At 37.7% G+C, this 25,994-nt stretch overlaps 1 protein-coding gene across 6 annotated transcripts in view; it reads left to right on the top strand.

Annotated features, from left to right (window-relative positions):
- Positions 1–6,971, top strand: part of ODAD2 (outer dynein arm docking complex subunit 2) — a 138,350-nt gene extending 131,379 nt beyond the window's left edge. For all 6 annotated transcript variants that reach the window (XM_039839673.1, XM_039839672.1, XM_039839671.1 and 3 more), the window contains one exon: positions 6,508–6,971. In XM_039839673.1, coding sequence (XP_039695607.1) covers positions 6,508–6,621 — 114 coding nt within the window. In that variant the 3' untranslated portion in view covers positions 6,622–6,971. The remainder of the gene's footprint in view (positions 1–6,507) is intronic.
- The last annotated feature ends 19,023 nt before the right edge of the window (positions 6,972–25,994 follow it).

The raw sequence follows: 25,994 nt of genomic DNA, 5'->3' as shown, positions 1-25,994 counted from the left end.
AAAGGCCCTCTGGTAGAAGGCTCATGAAAAGACGACATGGAAGAAAGACCAGAGGACAAAATTACTCAAGTATGAGCAAAACATCTGCACAAGAAGGGCGCGTGATCGAACAAGGAGGACCCCCTTTCAAGCACTGTGAACGTGGATCTTGGATCACGTGCACATGGCAGACACGCCTGTCAAGGAAAGGCAGACAGACATCACCAAAAGACAAACCCCTTAATTCACTTCGCTGACCAAACGATCAAAGGCTTTGCCCCAGCCAGCAAATGTAAAATGTGTTCTGAGGCCCAAGGCTCTGGTGAGCTGTCATGTGAAACGAATTACCAAGGCTCAAAGTCAGGATGTGAAAGAAACCGCCGCGGAGTCCCCACTGCCACAGCGGCAGAGCCCAGCTGCTGTGGACAGCCAGGCAGCCACTGCGCGGGGCAGACACAGTTCAAGTGCATTCCTTGTTACTGGGCTGTGCATCAGTGCTCCAGCCACACCACAGGGCCTTGTAAACGGGAAAACAGCAAACAGTTTCACAGTTCACATCAGCTCCGGGAATGCAAGATCTTTCTGGAAAACCCTCTAAGCTCTCTGTGCACACAGGTATTTCAGAGCTCATCCGGCTCTAATTAAAACTCATATTTCCAGCCTGCATTCACCCAAACAATGTCGAGTCAAACCACAAGAAAATCTGTTATCACTCAAATTGGTACATATTTTTCATTCAGCTGAAATATTACATAAAATCATGAACTATTAGATATAAAAGTAAAAAGCGAATGCAGACAGCCATCCCCATGCTACCTGGTCTCACCTTCGGAGGATGTCAGTCATAGGTCACAGCTGCTACTGAGGGCATTCGCCTTAAGATCAAAGCCTTTGACACTGAAGGAAGTTTTGGTGTCAGCCCAATCCACAAACCACGCTTTGTGCCCCTCCCATGTCCTCGTTTACGCCAACCTTGTAAAAAGTTATGTGTTTGAATGATGTTTTAAAGTGCCCTATGCAATTAAGTTTTAAAGCAAGGGGACTAGAGTTCCTTCAGTGTATATATGAAACTCCCAATAAATTTAAAGTCCTTGGGTGCGCTTGGGGGAGGGGAGGATTTAAAAAAGAAAAGTTTTTGAAAGAAACAAATACTTCAAAAAGGTAAACCTGAGGTGTTTTTCCCCTTTATAATATTAAACATGTTTTTGTAGTTGGAAAAAGTCTACAGATCAAAAAGCGTATACCAAAAAAAAATGTGTACCGATTCTGTAATCACTTGTACCCAATTTGCATCTCACTTTCCTAAAAAAAGTACTCCTCTTAAGTAATTATTGCAAAGTATTACAAACCACCTTCATCTTGCCCCGTGTGTTAGTGATTTGAAAACATGTGCTGCTCTTTACTTTCTGTTAGCTGCCCATCAAATGCAGAATTCTGTACTAAGTTTCTGTTATGTGGATGTTTATATTTGTTTTAAAGCATTCTTCTGAGAGCTCTAGTTTGCTTGTGAAGCTCTTAAAGGAAAACAAAAGCATATATTCCTTAGCCTAATTCTAAACCAAGTTGCATATTACAGAGTACATGTTATTCAGATGGTAGTTTGGGAAAGTAGCACATCCTTACTGAATTTGTAAAGCAAGCATTAGCTACCTAGCCTGTGGGTATGTAACAAAGCAATGAGTAACATTCATTGACAACAAAATAAAATTCAGGAAAAACAATACATTCAAACAGCAGCATCACCAAAGAGGATCCCGGAAGTGCTTCTCAAATATCAAGCCATTCATACCCTGGGCACACAAAAAATTCTATACCCTTGATTGAAAATATTCCTGGCTAGGGAAAATGGGCAGAGCAGGATAAATTAACCAGTAAAGGATAAATCATAGTGCCTGGCACATAGTAAGCTTGGTAGCTAATAAAATCATTTCACGTTGTGCAAACATTATGTAACCTGTGGGCCTGATGCCAATGAGTCACTCGAGGTACATTTAAGGAAGCAACTCTCACTGCTCACCACATGTACATTCTGTACCCTACTCTTCTCTTTCTATCTTTTTTTTTTAAATTCCCCCTTGCCTATACATCAGGGCTTTAAAATACTGGACTGCTGGACTCTACTGGTCAAGTTTGTAGTCTATAAACATTCTTCGATCACCTTTTGGGATACGGAATGAAGCCTCGTGGTTAATGCAAGAAACTTAGGCAAAACTGATTTCCCAAAGAGTAGTAGTCCTCTTAATGCATTCAGGACTAGAAGTTAGTCAGGTAACAGAAAAAGTCATTTACAGAGGAGAGTCATCAAAAGGGTCCTGCATTGCTTCATCATTGTATTCTAATATCAAGCATGTGAATGCACAGTAGATGCTCCCTTTGGCAACATTTATCTAGCTGACTCCTGGAATAGCCAACGTGCCACAGGCTGTCTGTGAAACACTGAGATGCCAACAGCATGCCAAACGCTATGACTAGTACATTTCACACTCACAGTTCCTTGGTTTATGTAACATGGAATTATGTAACTGGCATCGAGGATTTGGGAGTAAATGAAACTCACTCTTGGAAAACCAGAGAGGGGAACGCAAAACGACCACCAGGTCTGGGGGAGTATGAGCGAAATGCAGGTTCAGTTGGGGCAAGCCTCAGACCAAGGGCTGCTTCTCAAGGCAGCTGCACGAGGCGGCAGTGGCAACAGCTGATGCCAAGTGAAGCCTGGGTCATTGGTACCCACAGAGGTCAACCAGAGATGAGGTGGGATCTGGAGGGAGCAATAACAGAGGCTAGACTGACCTCAGAACCAAAATTCCTACTCCTCATTCCTCCCAAACTAACTGGGGCTGGGCTCCAGGCAATAAATGCCAGAACCAGCCTTCAGAACTGGCAAAATAAACCATGAAAATGAACACCATTTATGGAGCACTTACTTTGTTCTGGGCACTGGGTTTATGTGATTCAAATGCATAACCTGTATGAAGCCAAGCTACATCATGGTTCAGTCATGAAATGCAGACAGAGACACAAAAGCCTGGCACCCAAGTAACAATTAAAAGTAATTTTAATCCTAGTTTCACTCTCTCTTGAAAATAGAGAGCAAAATCATGCACTGTTAAACGTCTTTAAAATTCTCCACCAATGGGAGGGAATGTTTTTATAGAGAAAACCCAGAGACACAACGTGGAAATTATTTGATTGGCTGTAGCTTAAATGGCTGCTCTATTCAGGAAAACCTAGTTGGCTGTTGGTGAGTGGTTGTCCTTACATTTCATTTCCTCAGATTCACATGTATTGACTGTAGTTGAGATTTTGGTTTGCTTATATAGCCTAACAAGGCATTTCATCTAATGGCCTCCTTGTTCAATTACATTAACAATGCAAAACTCACAAGGCATGCGCTCCACCAAATGGCCTTGTTTCCCTTACTCAGAAGAGAACATTTATTTCTGTTGAATCTCAGAAAACTAATTATCTCATTCTCTTTTGTTTCTCTAGAATTTTGCCCCTAGTTGATGAACTTTGCAATTTAGGAAATTGCTATGGATGTAGTATGAATGATTGATTATCGGGGGCAAGAGAGGGGACAAGGACAGTAGGAAGCTGTTGTAGGCTTGAAAGGGGTGGTAAGTGACAGTGTCAATGGGAGTGAATGACTTGGATAAGTGTAGGCAGTTGAATGATAAAAAATATGATAATTCTTTGGATGTAGTGTGGTAGTGTGAGGCAGGGAGATTTCTGGCTTGAGCAACTAAGTGATTGTATATATTACTGATAAGAGACAATACCGAGGGTTTCAGGTTTAGAAAGAAAACATTTAAAATTTCATCAATAACTTCCATTGAGACAGCTGGATTGCTGAAGGCAGAAGCCAACCTGGAGCAAATGGAATTTAAGACTGGAAACAGTGAATCCAGATAACTCTTTAAAGAAATTTGACAACGAAGGGAAAATAATGTGTCAAAGTGGTGGGGTTTTGGGGGGGGTGTTTTTTTTTTAAGACATGGAGACATGCTTTTAAATGATAATGAGAAGAAATCAGCAGAAGGGAGAGGTTAAAGATAAAGTAAGAAGAGAAGGAGTATGTGGTGGTAAAATGTCCTCATGAGAAGGAGACTGGGTGGAGAATACCAGTGGAGCCGTGGACCTTGGGTAGAAGAGAGACATCATTGTAACTGGATGGAAGGAGAAAAAGGTGTGCTCAGATGCAGGTAGGTTTGCAGATCGGGTTAGAATTGTTCCTGTCTAATGGCTTCTATCAGGTTTATGAAGGTTATCTGCTGAGACTGGGGGATGTAAGAAAGAGTTTGAGGTTGGAGAAGAATAAAGAAGATTTGATATAGCATTGAAAAGAGTGAGGAAGTGAACTAATTAGAGAGAGTCATGTTTGGGTAGTGATGAGATTCAGTTGAGGTTAGATTTATGGTGTGGATTCATTTGCCTTGTTGTATACATATTGCCTCCAGCAGCGCTCAATTATTGGTGACTGCAAGGGAAAGACAGAGTTTGTTATGGTTTTCCTGGATACATGTCACAGGAGGTTTAAGAAACTGGTAAAGAATGATTGAAAAGATATACTGCGGAATCTTAACTGGTTGTGGAGAAAGTGAAGGCAAGAGATGGTTGAAGAAAAAGTATATAGGCCAATGGACTAGAGGTCATGATGAGAATCAATAAGTTCCATAGGAGAAGAAATTGTGGTTCAAGTATTTGGAGGTCAGACTATTGAGAGTGAGGAAAAATAGGGAGCAGGGTGTGCCCCTGGAAGTGGGGGCCAAAGTGTGCTGAAGACCGTTGATGATGAGGTCAAGGAACCGAGGCCAGACTTCTTTCCATACCCCAATTTGATCGAGATTTTCTCATATCCAACCTTCTAAATGTTTTTTATATAAATTTATTTATTTATTTTAATTGGTTTCAAGTACACAGTACATTGGTTAGACATTTATATAGTTTATAAAACGATCCCCCTAATTGCTCCTTCTCTCCTCTGGTTTTCCACCTAGCCAGTGTATTAATGCTGACTGCATTCCCTATGCCGTGCTCCCCATTCCCGTGACCATCTATCAACTACTAATTTGTACTTCTTTAACCCTTCGCCCCATCTAAATGTTTTACACGTGCCTTTTTTTTTCCCCTCTAAATCATTGATCCACCTGGAATCGATGTTTATGTATAATATGAGATTACCATTTTCATTGTCTTCTGTTTGGATAAACAACTGTCCTCCAGCTATTGGTTGAATAGCTTAGACCCTAAATATTCCTTGAATTCATTCCTTCCACGCCTGTCCTTGTTTCTGCTTTATTCAATCCTTATCACCCCTCGCCTGAAGTATTGCAAAACCCTTCTGTCTCTTCTCCCTACCATTCATATTCTATGAGTTGCCATAAAAGTTATCTTTCTAAAATACAAATGACCTTGTCACTATCCTGATTAAAGTGCTTAAGTAACTTCTCTTTATTACCTGAAGAATATAAGCTATACTCCTAATCCTGCCATATTTAAGCTGTTTCACAGAATTTCCATAGTATTTTAGTATTTCTTTGCTTATTAAGTCATCCTCATTTTCTGACATTATCCACATTTGTACTCGAATGCTGCTGTATAGATAGTATACAATTCAAATTAAACTTTTAAATATCGAAACTACTCATTAGATTCATAATTGATAGATTTTAAAAGCTCTAATTCATTTCTTTACAATTTACTGGGCATCTACTATGTATTAGGCCCTATATGGTACTATAAGTTTCAGAGTTTACAATCTAAAGAAAACATTAATCAAACGTCTGTGAAAAAGGAAGATTTTTAAGTTTAGCAACAAACATTTGAATAAAATGCTGTGAGTTCTGATGGAGAAATGACATTAAGTCTGATGGAAGTCAGTAAGGGCTTTGTGGAAAAGTTAGCTGGGACGTGAAAGATGGTTAAAATTTAGAAAGTTAGAGAAGGGGATGGAAGGGCACTCCAGGTAGAGGGATGGCGTCAATCAAGGCAAGAGAAGTGGGGAAGTGTGATCTTGAAGACAGAAGAATGGCTCGAAAGGTAAGCTGAGTCAGAGCACAAAAATCCTTTAAGAACGGGTTAATAGACTGGGCTCTAGTTAGTTAGTGTTTGGAGTCAATAACAGTCTCTGTTAAGGGACTGATGCAATTAGGTTGTGACATGATCAGGTGGATTGGAATGTAGAGAGAGTCAATCTGAGAGCTTGCACTCGTAGTCAGGTAGTCCATGGCATGCTGTCGGCTTGTCCTGGGAGGTGCAAAAGCCACAGAGAATGCAAGAGAAATTTGAAAGCAGAATCCACAGCAATTAGATGACCAAAGAAAGGTAAGAATTTCATGGGAAATTCCTACATCTGATTAAACACAATTTATATTTGTATTTTCCCAAATGAAATTTCTTGTACTTATTTTTTGGTGACTTTGAAAAATATTTAATATTTAAAATTATTTTCCAAGCTTAACTTTACATCTTTAGATTAACTATTTTATCCTCATTCCCCTTCTTCTCCTCTTCATTTATGTGTGACAGCTTCTACTGGATATGGTTGGGTCCCCTGATCAGGATCTCCAGGAAGCTGCAGCTGGTTGCATATCCAACATCCGAAGGCTGGCTCTTGCAACTGAAAAGGCAAGATACACTTGAAATTTGAACAGACATTACAAGCTACCAAATTTTACATGACACGGAACATGTCACTCCCATGGCCAGGAAGCCAAAATTAGGGAACATTTATTAGCAAATCCTTGACAGGCAAATGTCTGAATGAAAATGCACAGATGAAAAAGGCAGAGAATGCTGTTCATTCAAAAAATTGCATGGGTATTTTTGTTCTATTTAATGTTGTTTTAGGGATATGCCATGTGATGAAATGGAAAGCCAATAAATTTGAAGTAATTTTCCAGGAATTTGAGAATATAAGTATACAGTACATATGTATATTTCAGTGATGCTTTTGTATTTGTGATGATTTTAATAAAAGATATGGCCTTCCCGGTATGCAGTTTTACAGTGAATGACTGTCTTTAGCATTCTCTTTCTGTTAAACCTATTTAACGGTCCTGTCATTATGGTTTTGTCTGTTTGATCACTTGCAACCCACAGGAGAGTTCTGAGGAGATGTGCTGATTTCACAAACTGTTATTAAATAGAATTTAGATTTAAGCAGCTGGACTTGAGAGATCATCCCGAGGTCATTCCAACTTTCTCCTATATACTATCGAACATCTGAGAAGATAATGCATAACTGTCACTGTACCAGATCATGCAAATCACAAAAACATAAGCAATGTGTGAGTTTTTTTTACTTTTGGACTTACAAAGCACAAACAATGATATGTTTTATTTCCCTCACAGGATTCACCAACACTTTTATTGAAAGAATGAACTTATGTTGATGTCAGGATAATATTACCTCACATAAAATTGCTTTGAATTTTTGAACTTGTTTTCAGCACACAAAGTACTTTTTAAAAAGTGGTTACAAAGGATTAATAGCATTTTATCAGGTTATAGAAACATTATAAGCCACTTAAAAGAATCACATATGTAACCTCGATGTGCTGAAATGTTTGGGAACTAACTGTTCAAGCATCTAATACTAGCCAGGAAAATAGTTTTGTATGCATCAGCTCCGTAAAATGACAATCCTGGTTAATGCTTTAAAAAGCAGGCAGGGAGGTTTTATGGAAAAATATTAAGTACTATGTATGCTTGTCTTAATTTGGAGAAGATCATAAACTTAATTGAATTAAACGTAAATAATTTGGATGAAATGAAAAGCCAGTACAGGATGAAATTACTAGTGATAGATTCTCTAATAAAAAGATAAGGCGTTTCTGAGAATTTTAAGGTTTTTTAAAACACCAGTTCATCTTTACTGCTTTTCAAAGGAGGTTATGAAAGAGGATAATAGGAACAAGGAAACGATATTAATGTTAAGAGCTGAATTTAAATAATAGTGTAAATCTTTTAACTTTCAACAATAGATATTTCTAATGTTAAAGCCACGTTAAAAATACATCTAGAAATCCAAGATTTTGACAGCTATAGAAAATGAATAATTACATTATTTTTATATTATTATTATTAAAGGAAGCTTTACCATTGTCTTAAGATTTTAAAATATTCTTGGAATTCATGGGTCTTGGGAGTGAAAGTGGGTAGCAACAGACAAAAAACAGCAGTGACAGAAAGAAATGAATGGTAGGTCTGGGGGAGACGGTTTCTTTACAATATGCTTGTTGGAAGGAAGCTCGGGGCTTCCGGTTGTATGATTAATAAATGCATAAGCAAAAGTACCAATTTAAAAGAAACTGAGCCCTTGGAAACAGGTAAAAGAAATTAACATTCACCTGTGTATTCTAAGAAATTTTTTTAAATTCTAAGAAATTTAAAATTTCTAAGAAATTTTTTTAAATTCTTAAGCACCAGAAATGTAAAACTTTCAGAGTAAATAAAGGAGAAGCTGCATTTAAAGGTCAACTTTTGGCTTTATGTGTGTGTGACATGGCATAACAGAAAACTCTGATCTTACTAGAAAAATGTCTAAGGCAGTGAAAAGGCATCCATAGCTATCAGAGAACAAAGGTGTGGCTGATCATACCATTTCTTTGCTACTGCATGCTGTGAGAGCTCTCACTTTTTTTTTCATTAGTAGTTGTGTAACATTTGTTTTTTTATGTCATATTGATTTTCTGCAATTCAAAGCTAGCAACATTAATTCTTTATCAGTTTTCAGCGACAGCATTCATTTGAAGGTTTTATTCTTCCCCAGGACACCCTGGGAATCCAATATGCTCTCTGTGACAGCTGGCTGTTTCAGTTTGAAAGGATTTTAAGGTGGAAGGAATTTTAAACAGACATTCTTTGATCTTCCACTGCCCTTAGTTTGCAAGCTTTCCTTTTAAAAATCCTTGCCATGATCATTCTGCCATTCCTGTCAATGTTCTTTTGCTACTCAGGATGATTTGAGCTAAAAATAACTTATTTCTTTTAAAAACTTTTCTAGATTCTAGAAGTGATTGGAAGGTTAGATTTCTTAGGGGATGGCATTGAAAATCCTGATAGATTTTGATGTTACCGCTGTATTTCTGCAGCATTTGTACGGAATCGAGATGATGATCCAAAATATTTAGAAAATTTATTTTCACTTAGGAAAATGAGAATCATAGTTGTTGATAAACAGGCAACAAACAACCCTGAGTAAATACTGTCTTTTTCTTTAACCTAATGGGATTGGGTTTAAAAGATAAAGAAAATTTTGCAGTCCAAAATAACCGAAGATGTTTAATCTCTTTTCTTGAAAGACGTGGGAATAGAATAGGCCATTGTTAGTGAAAACAATAAGGAAACCCACTTATTTAAGAACCTCACTGCCTCAGATGCATTAAATGTCTCCCAAACTCTATGTTCCTCTTGTTTTTATGTGTAGAAGTGGAATTCTTTCTCAATGAAAATGGAGTAGAAAAGGAACCAAATGCAGGTAGTGTATGTAGGTACTTCCTACCTGTGATCTCATTTAAAATGCAGGAGACTCGGTCAAATAGATACTATCATATCATACCAGAGTTTGTCTTAATGAGAACAATCATTCTGCAAGGACAATTTGGCAATCCACACCAAAAGCTTTATAATTTTGTGTGCCTTTTTTTAAAATTAAAATTATTGAGGTGACATTGGTTAATAAAATCAAATAAATTTCAAGTGTACAAATCAATAATACACTATATGAATATTGCATTGTCTGTTCATCATCCAAAGTTAAATTTTCTTTCATCACCATGTACATGACCCTTTTTACCCCAGTGTACTTCCTCCACCCCCGCTTCTTTCTGATAACCACTAATCCGCTGTTCATGGTAACCACCGTGAATTATCTGCTTTCCATGTCCATGAGTCTGTTTGTTTGTCATGTTTGTTGCTTTCAGTTTTATATTCCACATATAGTGAAATCATATGGTTCTCAACCTTTTCTGTCTTACTTTGCTTAGCATGATAATCTCAAGATCCATCCGTGTTGTCGCAAATGGCACTATTTTATCTTTTCTTATGGCTGAATAATATTCCACTGTATATATGTATCACATCTTCTTTATCCAATCATCTTTTCAAGGACACTTGGTTGCTTCCATGTCTTGGCCACCATGAATAATTCTGCTGTGAACAGTGGGGTGCACATATCTTTGCAGATAAATATTTTCAAGTTTTTTGGGTAAATACCCAGAAAAGGGATTGCGTGGTCATATGGTAATTCTTAATTTTTGAAGAACCTCCATACTGTTTTCTATAGTGGCTGTACCAAATTTATATTCCCACCAGCAGTGTCTGAGTGTTCCTTTTCCTCTACAACCTCTCCAACACTTGTTATCACTTGTCCTCTTGATGATAGCCATTCTAACAAGAGTGAAGTACTATCTCATTGTGGTTTTGATTTGTATTTCCCTAATATTTAGTGAAGTTAAGCATCTTTTCATATGACTGTTGACTATTCTTAGCAGAAGTGTCTGTTCAGATCCTCTGCCTATTTTTTAATTGGATTATTTGTATTTTTTATTGTTGAGTTTTTTGGGCTCATTGTATATTTTGCTATTAAGCCCTTATCAGAAGCACTGTTTGCAAATATAACCTCCCATTTGGATGGTTGCTTCTGTCTTATTGATGGTTTCTTTTGCTGTGCAGAAGCTTTTTAGTTTGATATAGTTCCATTCATTTATTTTTGCTTTTACTTTCCTTGCATTTGAGACCAAATTCATGAAACGTTCTCTAAATCCAAGATCCATGACTTTACTATCTATGTTTTCTTCTATGCAATTTATTGTTTCAGGTCTTATATTCAGGTCTTTGATCCATTTTGAGTTAGTTTTGGTGTATGATGACAGACAGCAGTCTAGGTTCATTCTTCTGCATTTGGCTTTCCAATTTTCCCAGCACCATTCATTGAAGAGGATTTCCTTTCTCCATTGTATGTTTTGGGCTCCTCTGTCAAAATTATTTGCCCATATATATAGGAATTTATAATTTTGTGTAATTTTGGATTATGCCCCAGGGTTTACCTACAAAGATGTTCACCACATTATTGTTTATAATGGTAAAAATGTTAGGAAAAAAATTGTTTAATTCAATTATAGTTTAACCACACAATGAAACATGGTATAGAATAATAGTTAATAACATAGAAAACTTTTTATAAGATGTTGAATTGGAAAGCAGGTTCTGAAGCCATATGAGCACATTTTAAAAAATTATATCCATATAGCTTGTCAAAATAAAAGAAGGACCAACTTACACCCACCAAACTGTGATTGTTTACACAAATGATTATTGCTGGGTGGTGAGATAAGAATGATTTTTGTTGTCTTTGTTGCTCATCTGTGTTTTCTAATCTATTTTACAATGAACACAAATTACGTCTTTTTAAATAAAAACGCTCTCGATGAATTTACTTGTTTATTATTTGTAAACTTCTAAGGCAGACTTTCCTCCTAATACTAACTTTAAAAAGAGAGACCCTCAGTTTACACACGGAATATACACCATTCACATAAAATAAATTTTTTGCTTAATCAAAAAAAATCATAGGTTCAACATCTAAAATATGATAAAATACTTTAATATACAAAGTATACATTTGTAATAGCTTTCAACTACAACAAATAATAGTGCAATATAATTGAAACATAACAAAGTGGCCCATATATAAATTCCGAGTATTTCCTTATTTGGTTTTTGTCAGTTAAGCAGCTGATTTCTATTCCAAGAACACAGAGAGCAGACAAATGAAATAACTCAAAAGGTCATTGATAGATTGCTTCATACAACATTGTTGTTTTGAAAAATAAAATGATTTTGATCCATTCATTTGTTTATTCTGTTATAGGTGCCGAAGACAAACAATATTGTTATTTACTGTCTCTTTATATTTTTTGCCTGAATTAATCAAATAGAAATATACTCCCAACCCAAATGTGCCAACCAATAAGTAAATTAGTACCGTTTCATAGACTTCTCTTCTCCTTTAAAACATCATATTTTTCTTCTTCGTGCTATTCCTTTATATCCTAATTGTTACATCCTTCATTTTAGCAATTAATTTCCTTTTTTCCCTCTACTCTGTGTCTCCAGCTTCTGCTCTCATTTTCTCTGACAAATGGTTATTACATTGGCTGGCTCTTAAAATCTTTTATGCTTTAATTTCTATAAATGCAAGATGTAAAGTTAATATTTCAATATGTTTCTGATGCACAACTGTCATGGCTGACTTGCAATCATGTAACAGATGGACTCCTTATACTCCCAATCCATTATTTTCAATTTTTCAAGTAAAAGTAATTTATTCTTTATTTGCATCCGTCAAGGCAAAAGGGAGCTTTTATTGTGCCAGTTCATGCCATCCTGATTTATTAGTTGATAAAAGACACCCTTTGCAAATTACATAATTAGCCCATGATGTTCAGAGTTAAAATTTGTCATTGCAGTTTAAATTTGTGTTCTAATTTATTTTCATGGTTGAAAGGTATATTAGTGTATATCAGTAGACTTGAAGAATCTGTAGCTGATTGTCTTGTTCATAAAGGAACATTGTATATCACAAAGGGAGTTCAGAGAATTAGAGCGTGGATAGTTAAATGTACATCATATTTCACTATTGGAAAGAAAACCGACTTATCAGCAGATTAGTTACATTAGCAATTACAAACCTAAATATCCACAAGCATCAGGCAAATAATGTAAATGAGCGAAAAGAGCTAGATTTTAAAAAAATAATGCTGATACAATTGCCAATTGACCCTTCAGCCTCCATGTCTGGGAGACAAAAGGGAGTGGTGAAGACTGGAGAACTGAAGAGTGCAGACAAATTACTACTCATCTTTAGCCAGTTGTTGCCAGATTTGACAACTTTTCAACAGAAATTCATATTTTTATAGGCAATCTCCCAAATTTTAAATATTGGCAGTTGTATTAGTCTGCTAAGGCTGCCATAACAGAAAACCACAGACTGAGTGGCTTAAATAATAGACTCATTTTCTCACAGTTCTAGAGACTGGAAGTCCAAGATCAAAGTGCTGACTGTTTAATTTCTGGTGAGCCCTTTCTTCTTGGCTTTCAGATAGATACCTTCTTGCTCTGTCCTCACACAGCCTTTCCCCTTTGTGCATGCAAGGAGAAATTAATCTCTGGTGTCTCTTCCACTAGTCCTATGGGATTAGGGCCCCACCCTTATGACCTCATTTAACCTTAATTACCTCCAGAAAGGACTATCTCCAAATATAGTCACATCGGCATCAGGGCTTCAACATATGAATTTGAGGGGTGGGGGGAGGGGAGGGGAGGTCACAGCCCATAATAGTAACCATGTAGAAAAATCAGAATGATTCTGTGAGCCAGGTATGGCCTTTATAATCTTCATCTATTAGAATGAGAGTTTATTTGATTAAGTTCTGACATTAGCATCTCTAAATATGCCTGGAGTTAATCAATAGAAAATCAAAGAAAATAATTTGTGAAAAAAGAATATATGTCAAAATTATCTTGGTTTATATAGAGTCATATTATAATGTCAGCACTAGAAAATGCAAACTGAACAGGCTGATTTCCTCAAATTCAGGCAGAAGCTTTGAAAAATTACTCTGAGGATATAGATAATCATAATGGCAAGTTTAGGTGCATAGAACAGCAGAGCTGGAGACATCTACAGGGCCAACTCTCTCCCCTCAATTAGGCAAGTATCAAACTGCTCAGGACACAGTTCTATTTCTTCCAAAGGGGTATTTGCTTCCCATTCTCTCTCAGACAGATTGGACTACCCAGCTTATGAAGTAAGAAGAGCCTTGAAAATTACTTCGAGAAATCTGTTAAAACGCAAGCCTGTGCCTTCTGATTCAGAATCTCTTGGTAACCTGAGATCTTCACACTTCCCAGACTGTAGTTACTGGGTTTTGAGCACAGGAAAATACATGTTTACAAGGGTTTCCTAAAAGTTTATTTTTTTTTAATTAAATTTATTGAGGTGACATTGGTTAATAAAATTATATAGGTTTCAAGTGTACAGTTCAATAAATAATATGTCATATGTATATTACATTGTGTATTCACCACCCAAAGTCAAATCTCCTTCCATCCCCAAATATTTGACCCCCTTTACCCTTATCTACTTCCCCCTGTGCCCCGTTTCTCTCTGGTAGTCATTAAACTATTGTCTGTGTCTATGAGTCTTTGTCTTGTTCCTTAGTTGCTTTTGATTTTATATCCCACATATGAGTGAAATCATATGGTTCTCAACTTTCTCCATCTGATTTATTTCACTTACCCTGATAATCTCAAGATCTAACCATGTTGTCGCAGATAGATAGATCTTTAGATTATCATGCTAAATTAATCTGGTAGGGGAACAGTGAATAGATTATAGGAGAGAAGAGATGAGATCGAATAAATATTTTGTTGTACTAGGCTTCATATCAAGTTGTAGAGGACCAAGACTAGGGAATAGGAAGAGAACGGAGCAAGTATGAGAAAAACTGTTAAAAAATTGACAGAACTGACAGAGTCTTAAAAGTAACAAACAATGTTGGTCTCTCATACCTTAGTGAACGAGCCCATGATTATGAAACGAGCTCTATGCTGTTATACCATGAATCACCCTGGTATACCTCTAAGAGCAGTGCTGTCCAACAGAAATCTAAGACAAACCACTGTGTAATTTAAAATTTTCTAGTAGCTGTAAAAAAGTAACAACAAGTGAAATTATTTTTAATGTTGAATTTAACCCAATACATCTAAAATACTATCATTCAAAAATGTGATCAATATAAAAATTATTAATGAGATATACTACTTTTTTTTTCACTAAATCTTTGATGGTGTGTGTTTTATACCAACAGTACAGTTCAGTTTGGCCACATTTCAAGTGCTCCTCTGTCACATGAGGCCAGCGGGTGTTACGTTGGATGAGTCTTACTCTAGCCGCTTGGTTAGGTTAAGGAATTTCTTTTATCGGAACTGTGCTTCAGTTTATGCGCATTTCCATTATTTCTTTGAGTTATGCCAGATCATCGACCATTTTGTCTTAGTGCTTTTTTCCCTCCTGACAGTTCTCTAAGTCATGTTCTTTCAACTGGCATGATGGCTTTTAAAATTAAAATTTATATGAATGCAATACAATTTTTCTAGAAGATCACAGTCAACATTATATTTGGCTCTTAAAATCAAAATTTATATGAATGCAATACAATTTTTCTAGAAGATCACAGTCAACATTATATTTTTTTATTGTGGTAAAATATACGTAACATAAAATTTACTATTTCAGCCATGTTTAAGTGTACAGTCCTGTGGCATTAAGTACATTCATACTGTTGTGTAACCATCACTGCTATTGATCTTTCGAACGTTTTCATATTCCCAAACTGAAACTGTACCCATAAACAGTAACTCCATATTCCCCTCTCCCCCAGCCCCTGGTAACCACTGTTCTACTTTCTATCTCTATGAATTTGATGACTCTAGGAACCTCGCGGAAGTGGAATCATACAATATTTATCCTTTTGTGACTGGCTGATCTCACTCAGCATAATGTCTTCAAGCTTCATCATGTTGTAGCATAGGTCAGAATTCCCCTCCATTCGACAGCTGAATAATATGCTCTTGTATATGGATACACCCCATTGTGTTTGTCCATCCCTCTATTGATTGGCATGCAGGTTATTTCCAAGTTTTGGCCATTGTGAATAATGCTTCTAAATATCTGTTCAAGACCCTGATTTCAATTCTTTTGGGTGTATAGCCATGAATAAAATAGCTGGATTGGGTACAGTTATTTTTAAAACAACTATTCAAATCTATAATAAGAAAATGTGGTTTGGGGCATGTTTACTAGGAGGATCAGTGGACTTGAGATAGCCTCACACAGAGGCTCTCTAAAAGGAACTCTGTTTGTTAAGCATTTCAACAGTTTCACAGTCAGTGACTCATAGACAAAGAATCCCCTCAAGTTTCTTCAGCCAGTTCAGTATATTTTTAATTCTGAATGAGCCAACTTCTCCCAGTGAGTGATTCAGCGGGTACAAATTAGGCATTTCAGAAGGTACAGTCATACTTTTGGAAAAATAGTAAAGTCTTACAACCATGCCACTAACGGTACCAAAATGGACTAAAAAATGCGCATAACTCTCATCCGTTCCACTGTGTGATGTTTAAGTTGTGCTAAAGGGCAAATGTGAGTTTTCTGCAACTCCTGTATACAATTCAGTACTTTTAGAAAGCAAAAGAGTCTGAAGGCCTCTGAAAAGTTTGTGCTGGAGCTGTGAGAAATATTTCTTTGGTGAGAGCTGCCATTAGAATTTGCTCAATATGCATTGTGGACATAACCTAAACTTCCATACAAATAGGCCCATAAAGATGGTGAAACTGGTTCCCTGACAGCTTGCAAATGCCACTCTCTGCTCCTGCAAAGTCTTCCCCTCCATTGCAGAGAAAAGGTAGCCCTAACCAAACCTCATCTTGCTCGAATGTTGTGTGCACATGGAGAGGATCTCACAGTTAGACTCGGGTTTTGCTTTGAAGAAAATGTGTTGCTTTTTAAAGCTTTGATGGCTGTTCCTAAAGCCCCACTTGCAAGGTGTAAAACATTAAGGGATCACCTTAATTATTTTGTCCTGTTTGAAGCAATAAACAGCTGCCAACGCTGATTTAAAACAGAAGACAAGCTAACACATTGTATTCTCGGAGGTCAGTTTATTTGGATTATTCTCTTAAACTGAACTAATTATGAGCTAAAACAACAAACACGAAGGTGCAAAGGAAAGGAGAGTCTTTTTTTCTCTGCCTGTATCATGAACGTGCAAGACAGATGTGTGAGACCGATGTGCTCTAGCAAATCCTTGTAGTCCATCTTTTCAGAGCTCTTTTGAAGATATTGCTCAAATGGACATTCCCTGTACTCTGGCTGTGTGAGATTTTCATTTTTGGATAATATTGTTAACAATTTCTTTAGAAAAGAAATTTCTTATTTATGCCCTTTAGGGAGAGAATTGATGTTTCAAAGAAGGAATGAGGAATTCCTTATGAGCATTATAAAACCCTCATTTTACTCTTTTTTAAAAAACAGCTCCATTGATGTTTAACTAATATACATACAATTAACTGCACATATTTAATGTGTACATTTGACGAATTTGGATATATGCAAGCACCCATGATACTAGCACCACAATCAAGGTTATAAACATACCCAACACCTTCCAAAGCTTTCTTGTGTGCAATTTCTCAGGTTATGATCAAGAAGGTAGAATAGGTAGAGGTTGTGCTTGCCTTCTCCCATGATCACATCAAAATTACAACTAAATTATAGGACAATCAACCTGGAGAACCATCTGAAGACTAGCTAAACAGAACTCTTAGAACTAAGGATATAAAGAAGAAGCCACATAGAGAGTTGTAGAAGGGGTAGAGATGCAAAAGGAGCTGGACCCATACCCATGTGTGGTGGTTGAGAATCAGGAGAGATATCTTGACTGCTGAGGTACCCCCTGAGAAGCGAAGGGTCCCAGCTCCACACTGGACTCTCAGCCCGGAGCATCCTTGCTGGGAAGAGGAGCCCCCAGAACATCTGGCTATGAAAATCAATGGAGATTCCATCCATCCGGAAGTCTGCTGAAAACTGAGGCATCCTCTTAAAGGACCTGTACATGGTCTTAATCCCATAGACACTCACCTTGGGTTTAGGCAGAGGGACAGTAGCTCAGGAGGCACCACAGACATGCAGGGAGATACTGAGTTGTGTAGCTTCAGGGCGAGAGCTAGAAGGACAGCCACCACTGTCCCTGTGTTGAACTCTCCTCCCAACAAATTGGAAAACCTGGAAGAAATGGATACACTCCTAGAAACATATAATTTTCCAAGACTGAATCAAGAAGAAACTGATAATCTGAATAGACAAATTACTACAAATGAAATCAAATCGGTAATCAAAAAACTCCCAACAAACCCAAATCCTGGACTGGATGACTTCGCAGGTGAATTTTACCAAACATTCCAAGGAGAATTAACACCTGTCTTTCTTGAAATATTTCAAAATAGTCAAGAGAAGGAAAGGCTCACAAGCTCATTTTATGAGGCCAGGATTACTCTGTTTCCGAAACCAGACACAGACATTACAAAAAAGAAAGAAAGAAAGAAAGAAAGTTATAAGAAAATATCCCCAATAAACATGGATTCAAAAATCCTCAACAAAATATTAGCAAACTGAATTCAGCAACACATTAAAGATATTATACACTACCATCAATTTTTATTCCTAGGATGCAAGTTTGGCTCAATACAAGCAAATCAATTAACATGATACACCAAATAAACAAAATGAAGGATAAAATCATATGATCATATCAATAGATGTAGAAAAGGCGTTTGACAAAATCCAGCATCCATTAATGTTAAAAACTGTCAGCAGAGTGGAACTAGGGGGAACACATCTCAATATAATAAAGGCCATATATGACAAACCCACAGCTAACACTATAATCAATGGGGAAAAACTCAAAGTATTTTCCTTAAGATCAGAAACAAGACAAGGATGGTTACTCTCACCATTATTCAACATAGTATTAGAAGTCTTAGACACAGCAATCAGATGAGAAAAAAAATAATAAAAGGCTTCTAAATTGGAAGGGAAGAAGTAAAACTGTCATTACTTGCAGATGACATGATACTATAAAGAGAGAACCCTAAAGATTCCACCAAAAAACAATTAGAACTGGTAAATAAATTCAGTAAAGTAACAGGATACAAATGAATATTTAGAAATCGGTTGCATGTTTACACACCAATAATGAACTATCAGAAAGAGAAATTTAAAAAATGATCCCATCAAAAATAAATAGAATACCTAGAAATAAATTTAACCAAGGAGGCAAAAGACCTGTACTCCAAAAATTATAAGATATTAAAGAAAGAAATTGAAAAAGATAAAAATAAATGGAAGCATATACCATGCTCATGGATAGGAAAAATTAACATTGTTAAAATGTCCATACTACCCAAAACAATCTATAGATTCAATGCAACCCCTAGCAAAGTATCAATGGCATTTTTCACAGAACTAGAATAAATAATGCTAAAACTTATATAGAGCCATAAAAAACCCTGAATAGGCATGGCAATCTTGAGAAAGAACAAAGTTGTAGGTATCACACTACCTGATATCAAACTATACTACAAGTCTACAGTAATCAAAACAGCAGGGTACTGACATAAAAACAGATACATTGATCAATGGGACAGAATAGAGAGCCCAGAAATAAATCAATGCCCATATGCTCACTTAATATGTGACAAAAGAGGTAAGAATAAACAATGGAGTAAAGACAGTCTCTTCAATAAATTGTGTTGGGAAAATAGAATACATGGAAAAAAAAAAAAAGAAGCTGGACCATCTTCTTACACTGTATATAAGAATAGACTCAAAATGGATTAAAGACTTAAATGTAAGAACTGAAACCATAAAACTTCTAGAAGAAAACATAGGCAGTAAACTCTCTGATATTACTAACAGGAATTTCTTTTTCAGATATATTTCCTTGAGCAAGGGAAACAAAAGAAAAAATAAACAAATGGGACTACATCAAACTAAAAAGTTTTTGTACAGCAAAGGAAACCATCGACAAAACAAAAAGACAACCAACTGTTAGGGAAAAGATATTCACTAATGATACATCTGATAAGGGGTTAATATCCAAAAATATATAAAGAACTTATACAACTCAACAACAAAAAACAAACAATCCAATTAAAAAATGGTCAGAAGACCTGAATAGATACTTCTTCAAAGAGGAAATACAGATGGCCAATAGGCATATGAAAAGATGCTCAAGGTCGCTAATCATCAGAGAAATGCAAATTAAAATCACAATGAAATATCACCCCACACTTGTCGGAATGGCTATCATCAATAAATCAAAAACAAGTGCTGGTGAAGATGCGGAGAAAAGGAAACCCTCATACATTGTTAGTGGAATTGCAAATTGGTACAGCCGCTGTGGAAAACAATATGGAACAATTTTCGGAAAAAATTAAAAATGGATATACCTTTTGACCCAGCAATTGCACTTCTGGGTATTTATCCAAAGAAAACCAAAAGAAGAGGGGATACCTATATACAATGGAATATTACTTGGCCATAAAAAAAAAATGAAATCTGGCCATTTGCGATGACATTGATGGACCTAGAGGGTATTATGCTAAGTAAAATAAGTCAGACAGAAAAAGCAAAATATCATATGATTTCACTTATATGTGGAATCTAAAGAACGAAATAAACAATCAGAAGGAAAACAGACTCATAGATACAGAGAACAAACTGGTGATTGCCAGATGGGAAGGGGTGGGGTGAGTGGGCTGGGTGAAAAAGGGGAAGGGATTAAGAAGTACAAATTGGCAGTTACAAAATAGTTACAGGGATATAAAGTACAGCATAGGGAATACGGTCAATAATATTGTAATAATTATGCATAGTGCCAGGCAGGTGCTGGCCTGGTTGAGTGATCACTTCGTAAATTGTTTGGATGTCTGTCCACTGCGCTGTACAACTGAAACTAATATAAAGTAATATTAAAATAAAAGATGAAGTTTNTGTGTGTGTGTGTGTGTGTGTGTGTGTGTTAAGAGCACTTAACACTAGAGCTACTCTCTTAACAAATTTGAAGTGCACAATATAATATTGTTAACCATAAGTGATATGTTGTACAAGACATTTCTAGAACCTACTCGTGTAGCATACCTGGAACACTCTTCGCATTGAACATCTCCCCATTTTCTCCACACCCCTAGCTCCTGGCAACCACTATTGGTTTCTCTACTTCTACGAGATTGACTCTTTTAGATACCTCATGTAAATAGAATCATCCAGTATTTGTCCTGAGACTGGCATATTTCACTCAGCACATGTCCTCCAGGAGAAAACTTTCAATTTATTTTTAGATTATCGGATGTAGTCCTGGTCTTTCTATTCAGAGATCAGGGGAGTCAACATAAATGTCTTTGATTTCCCTTCCCTCAAAGAAAACTTTAGTGTTCTAATTTCAAATTACCTCCCCTGTCTTCTCTCTCACTATTCTCCTTCAAATATATTCTACATGGTCAAAAAAAAATCACATATGTTGACTCAGATGTACAAAATTCTACATAATTTCCTTTCATTTTTACATGTCTTTCCAATGATGGCTGAAAAACTTGACTTTGCCAAAGTGTCTAGCCACTCTCGATTTAAAATAGTTCCCTTGGGTTAACTCCTACAGCTTTTGGAGTTCCTCTGGTTCTGGAATGTTCCCTTCCTTATCCCCTTTCCCCGTTGGCACCTGTGGGTGAGGAGCAGCCTGGGAGACGTGAAGAAACCTCCATGTAAGTTATATTGCCCTGTTTGCTCACCCATCACCAGCCTTCTCTGCCCTATAGCACTGCAGGGAGCATGGTTTCTCCCAGTCACTGGGCATCTGGTGCTGGTGGCCGAGGCTGTGTGGCTGGTGCTTGGGTATTATGCCGTCCCTGTGCTGATGCCTGTTGTCATCCCTGGATCCTAGTCAAGAGGCCCCCACCTCTGCAGCTTCATCTGGGAACCCTGGCCTACTTGACATCTGGATGGGTCTTCTCAGCACGTCAGGGCCCTCCCAGGGTGGCCGGGACCTGCTGGCTGCTCTCCCAGCACCACAGGTCCGTGTGGAGGGGGACGATGAGGGTGCCCTGAGTTCATCAGCTTAGACACCTCCTTCAGCTAGGCCAGACATGGTGCTTCGCTGACACTGGAACTTCTCTGAGAGGCTGGTCCCCGCTCCAGCCTCTCTCTAATATTTTTTATCTCCCTCAAATTCCCAAGTAGACTTCTTTCCCTTCTCTTCCTTATACTCCCAGGCACTCCTGCCAAAACGGAGGAGTTCCACCCTCCTCTGTGTGGCAGGAACTTTTTCAAATTCTATCCTTTTCTGAGGTGAACCCGCCGAACTTCAGTTCTTTATATAAAAACTCCGTTCTAAGAGGTCTGAGAAGATTTTCTATTCCTGCTTGAAAAGTCGAATTTTTTGAGGCCATTATTTATCTACAGACCAGATTTTAAAAATCTGGTTTGAAACTCGAAGCCGAGCAAGGACTTCTTTGTTTTGGGTAATGTTCCAGCTCCCTTTCCCTGTAAAAATCATCTTCAGCTTCTTGGCTTAATAGAGGGAAGGCTGCAGGGTTTTAAAAACAACCAACTAACCAAACAAACAAACAAAAAAAAACCCGACTCTGGAAATACTAAGGAGGAAAAATACATCATATGGTATTTCAAAGTATTGCGCACTGTAATCAGCCAAACTAAACTGTTTCTCTTCCTCAAATATGCTGGACTGCCCTGCTTCCACATCTTGCTTGCGTTGTTCCCTTCACTCCAGGAATTCTATTTTAACTTCATACTTGCTTTGCTGTTGCCTGGCTTTTTACATTGGTTGATGAGCCGATTTCTCTCTTGATTCTAGATTAAAAAAAAAAAATTAGCAACGAAGCAATGAAAATGACTCCTTACCGATGTCATAACTGACCTGGTGTGCCACACAGTCTTGGGCAGCCGTCTTACACTTTCTAAATAAATGAAAATACACAACATGTATATGGCAGAAAGGGCCTCCGTGTAATAACCTGATGTCCACTCCTAGTGGCTGAAAGTTCTCTGTTTTGTGGGAGAGTGACCTTATCCACTACGATTTAAATAAAATTGGCTCGAACCTACATAGAATGAAAGAACTCAACACTCTTCCATGATGTGTAGGAATTCTTGAGGGGGACATGTTTTTCCAGGTTATCTCATGATTCTGGTCACTGCTTGCTTCCTCTAAATGTTCAATTCTCTTAAGTCTCACCACTTACAACGATTCCCCTTTCCTTCTTCCTTTCACCCCCTTGTGACATCAGATGTGTAACACAGACCCTTTCCTTTGATTTCTGAAAAACGCCACTCATCCTGGGCAAATATGAGTAGGAGACGTTGGGGTTAGGACAGGACTGAAGAAAGTGTTACCCTGTCATGCCAACCTCAGTTCTGTCTCCTAGGCATTCTCACGATCAAGAACCTCTCGCGAACATCACCTGCCTTGCTGGACTCTGTCCCCCTTACCACCTATTTTCCTTTCCTACAGCCACGCCCCATTCTCAGCACTTCTGCCAAGTCCCCATAATGCTATATCTTCACAGACCTAAATATTTCTGCTTCAATTCGTTTTCATTGCATCCCAAACCGTTCCAAACAAGTGTTTGTTTAGCAATTAGGATTGGACTCAGCTGGCCACCTTCATGCATCTGCTGTTGGCGGCAGGATGGCTGTGCTTCTGATAACTGGGCTTTCACAAATCTGGGGCCTCGGCTAGAACAAATGGGCTGACTTGATTAGGCTCCATGCAGTCACTCATTCTCCGATAGGCTAGCTAGCCTGGGCTTGTTCACATGAGGTTGAGCTGGGTTCAGTGAAAACAGGCAGAAGCTCTCCAGGCTTTCTTAGAAACAATGTTACACCATCTCTTCAGCTGCATTCTATCAATCCGAGCAAGTCAGCAGTCTCCACTTGGTGGAGTGAGGTACAAAGTTACACTGCAAAGAAGCGTGCCTATGTCAGGGTACCGGTGCAGTGGGGAATAATTACAGCCATTTTAACAAATAATTTACCACAGTTTCTTAATTCTCTTATACAGAGCTGTTTAATTCTCTTTGCCTCACTATGAACCGTGCCAGCACAACTCCTAAGGACTATCTTTCCACAGTCAAATAATCCTTAAGTTGTTTTTACTAAAAAGACATTTCTCTCCTCTCAGAAGAATTTTGCAGCCGCCTCTTAAACTTCTGGATTTTTCCTTTCTGAGAACACATGGAAGTAATGCTAGCGTGTGAGGGGGAAGGAGTTGTAAGAAATAAAAGTCATTATTTTGGCTCCTTGGATTATGGTGATAATTTAATTTTTAATTTTCAAAATGTGTTATTATAGTGACTTTAAGATAAGCAAACAATATAAAGACATATTTACATCTGTTTTATTTTATTTTATTTCACACAGAATTACATGAGGGCTGGCATCCTAATACTCCAATGTGGCGATCGGACAGGTTTCTAACTACCCTGATATTTGCATTTTGTAGAAAATGAGTCAATCACAAACCATGAAATAGATTTCAAGTACACTGGAGATAATTACTTGTTATAAAATGTATCATAAGGCAAAGATTATTTCTAATTCAATTTTCAATAATAGTAGAGTTAATAAAGAACTAAAAGAAAATTGAAACTTCTGTGAAAGTCATAAAAATATATATAACATTTCTTTCCTAAGGAAAAGGAAAGAAACTGATGAGGAAAAAATAATCAGTTCTGGGAAAGCAAATTTTAACAAGTATAGGGCCCTGGCAAGAAAAAAAAAAAAAAGACTTGATGGGAAGGAAGAAAAGAGTCCAGAAGAGCTGGATGCTCTTTAAACAAACAATTCTGGCAGGTGAACAAACTATATGGGAAGTGCAGGACAGGGAACGGCCAGCCAAATTGGCAAAGCAGAGCTATGCAAAGTTCTGAAAGGCAAATTAGGGAACTGAGAAAAGATGTCCAGCCAGATCACCAAGGATGAACAAAAAGAAGGGTCACAACTGTGTAGGGACCACATCAAAAGTGAGATAGATAATACAGCGCAGGGTGGACATAAAAGACATCAGGAAGCAGTTAATCAGCTGCATTTACAAAACCCAAGTTTTTTTTAAAAAAGATATTATTGACTATGTTACCATGTGGCCAAGTAATCAGTCGTGGACTTCATATAGGGCTCTGCAAGCCTGTTGCCTAGCCCCACGATCGGCATCAATTAAGATATACTTGATTGCAAATAGCAGAAACTCTAACTCAAATGGCTTTTTAAAATAAAGGGAATTTATTGCTTTGTGTAACTGCAAAGGTAGAATGGTCTTCAGGTCAAGTTTCATCAAGGTTTGAATTCTATTTTTCTGAAATTATCTCAGCTGTGCCGTCTTCCGAATGTTGGCTTTATTGTCAGATTGGTTCCCTCGGGGTTGCAGAATGGCTGCAGCAATTCCAAATCTCATCTCCTCACGCTACACCGTTCCGACGACTTTGTCTTCTGCCAGCCCCTAAGCAAACTGTCTAGGTCAGGCTGATTGAACTGACCCAGGTAGTGACGACATAGATTAATTTAGGCCTAGGCATATCCATCCCTGAAGAGCCAAGTAAGGGGACGGATTTATGCTGATGTCTCTGGGTCATGTGCAGACTGGAACATGGGGCTCCATCTCACCCAGTCCACATGGCTGGCACTCAATGGGGAACGTGGGCAGTGGAGGGAAGAAGCCAGAAAAGTGCTAGCTTGGGTTAGTTTGGGCTGTGGAAGAGGATCAGGAATAGATTTTCCTTTACTAATCTGCACCGATTTGGATGAATAAACAGACAAGTAATCAGACACGAGGCTATTATGTAGTAAACCACGGCAGGTTAGAGAATAATCTCAGGACTGAACCTTAGCCTGGATCGCTCCGCCTTCAGCCTTAAAGAAAAGCAAGTTCTATGTAACAGAAGGTGTGAAGAGATGCTGTGCGGCCATCTATCTTCTAAATTACTGTAATCCCTTGACCTGTGGGGCGTGAATCCCACCTCTTAAACTGGATCTCGAAAGAGTCAAACATTCTTGTGCTTACAGCTCGCTTTGTAAGAAAGCTGAACACATTTCAATGCAAATTCGGTCCTCCCGTTAATGTCTGAATAAATTCTCATTTAATTGGTGAGGATAAATGTGAGAGATACACTTTATGCTCTTAAATTAACAGTGATTTTTTTTCTCCTACGATTACGAGTCTTGAGGTCTTTGCAATTTCTAGAAAAACATTATTTCTTAGAGAAAATGTTTAGAGCCAGCCTCTAAACCTCAACTGCAAAACAAAAATAATTACACCAGTTTCATAGGGTGTCATGAGAATTAAAGGAGCTAAAGGCACAAGAGAGCCGCATACCTAATA

Source organism: Pteropus medius, unplaced genomic scaffold (assembly GCF_902729225.1).
Source record: "Pteropus medius unplaced genomic scaffold, Ma_sr-lr_union100, whole genome shotgun sequence".
Lineage (NCBI taxonomy): Eukaryota > Metazoa > Chordata > Mammalia > Chiroptera > Pteropodidae > Pteropus > Pteropus medius.
This window is presented reverse-complemented; position numbering and strand designations above follow the sequence as displayed.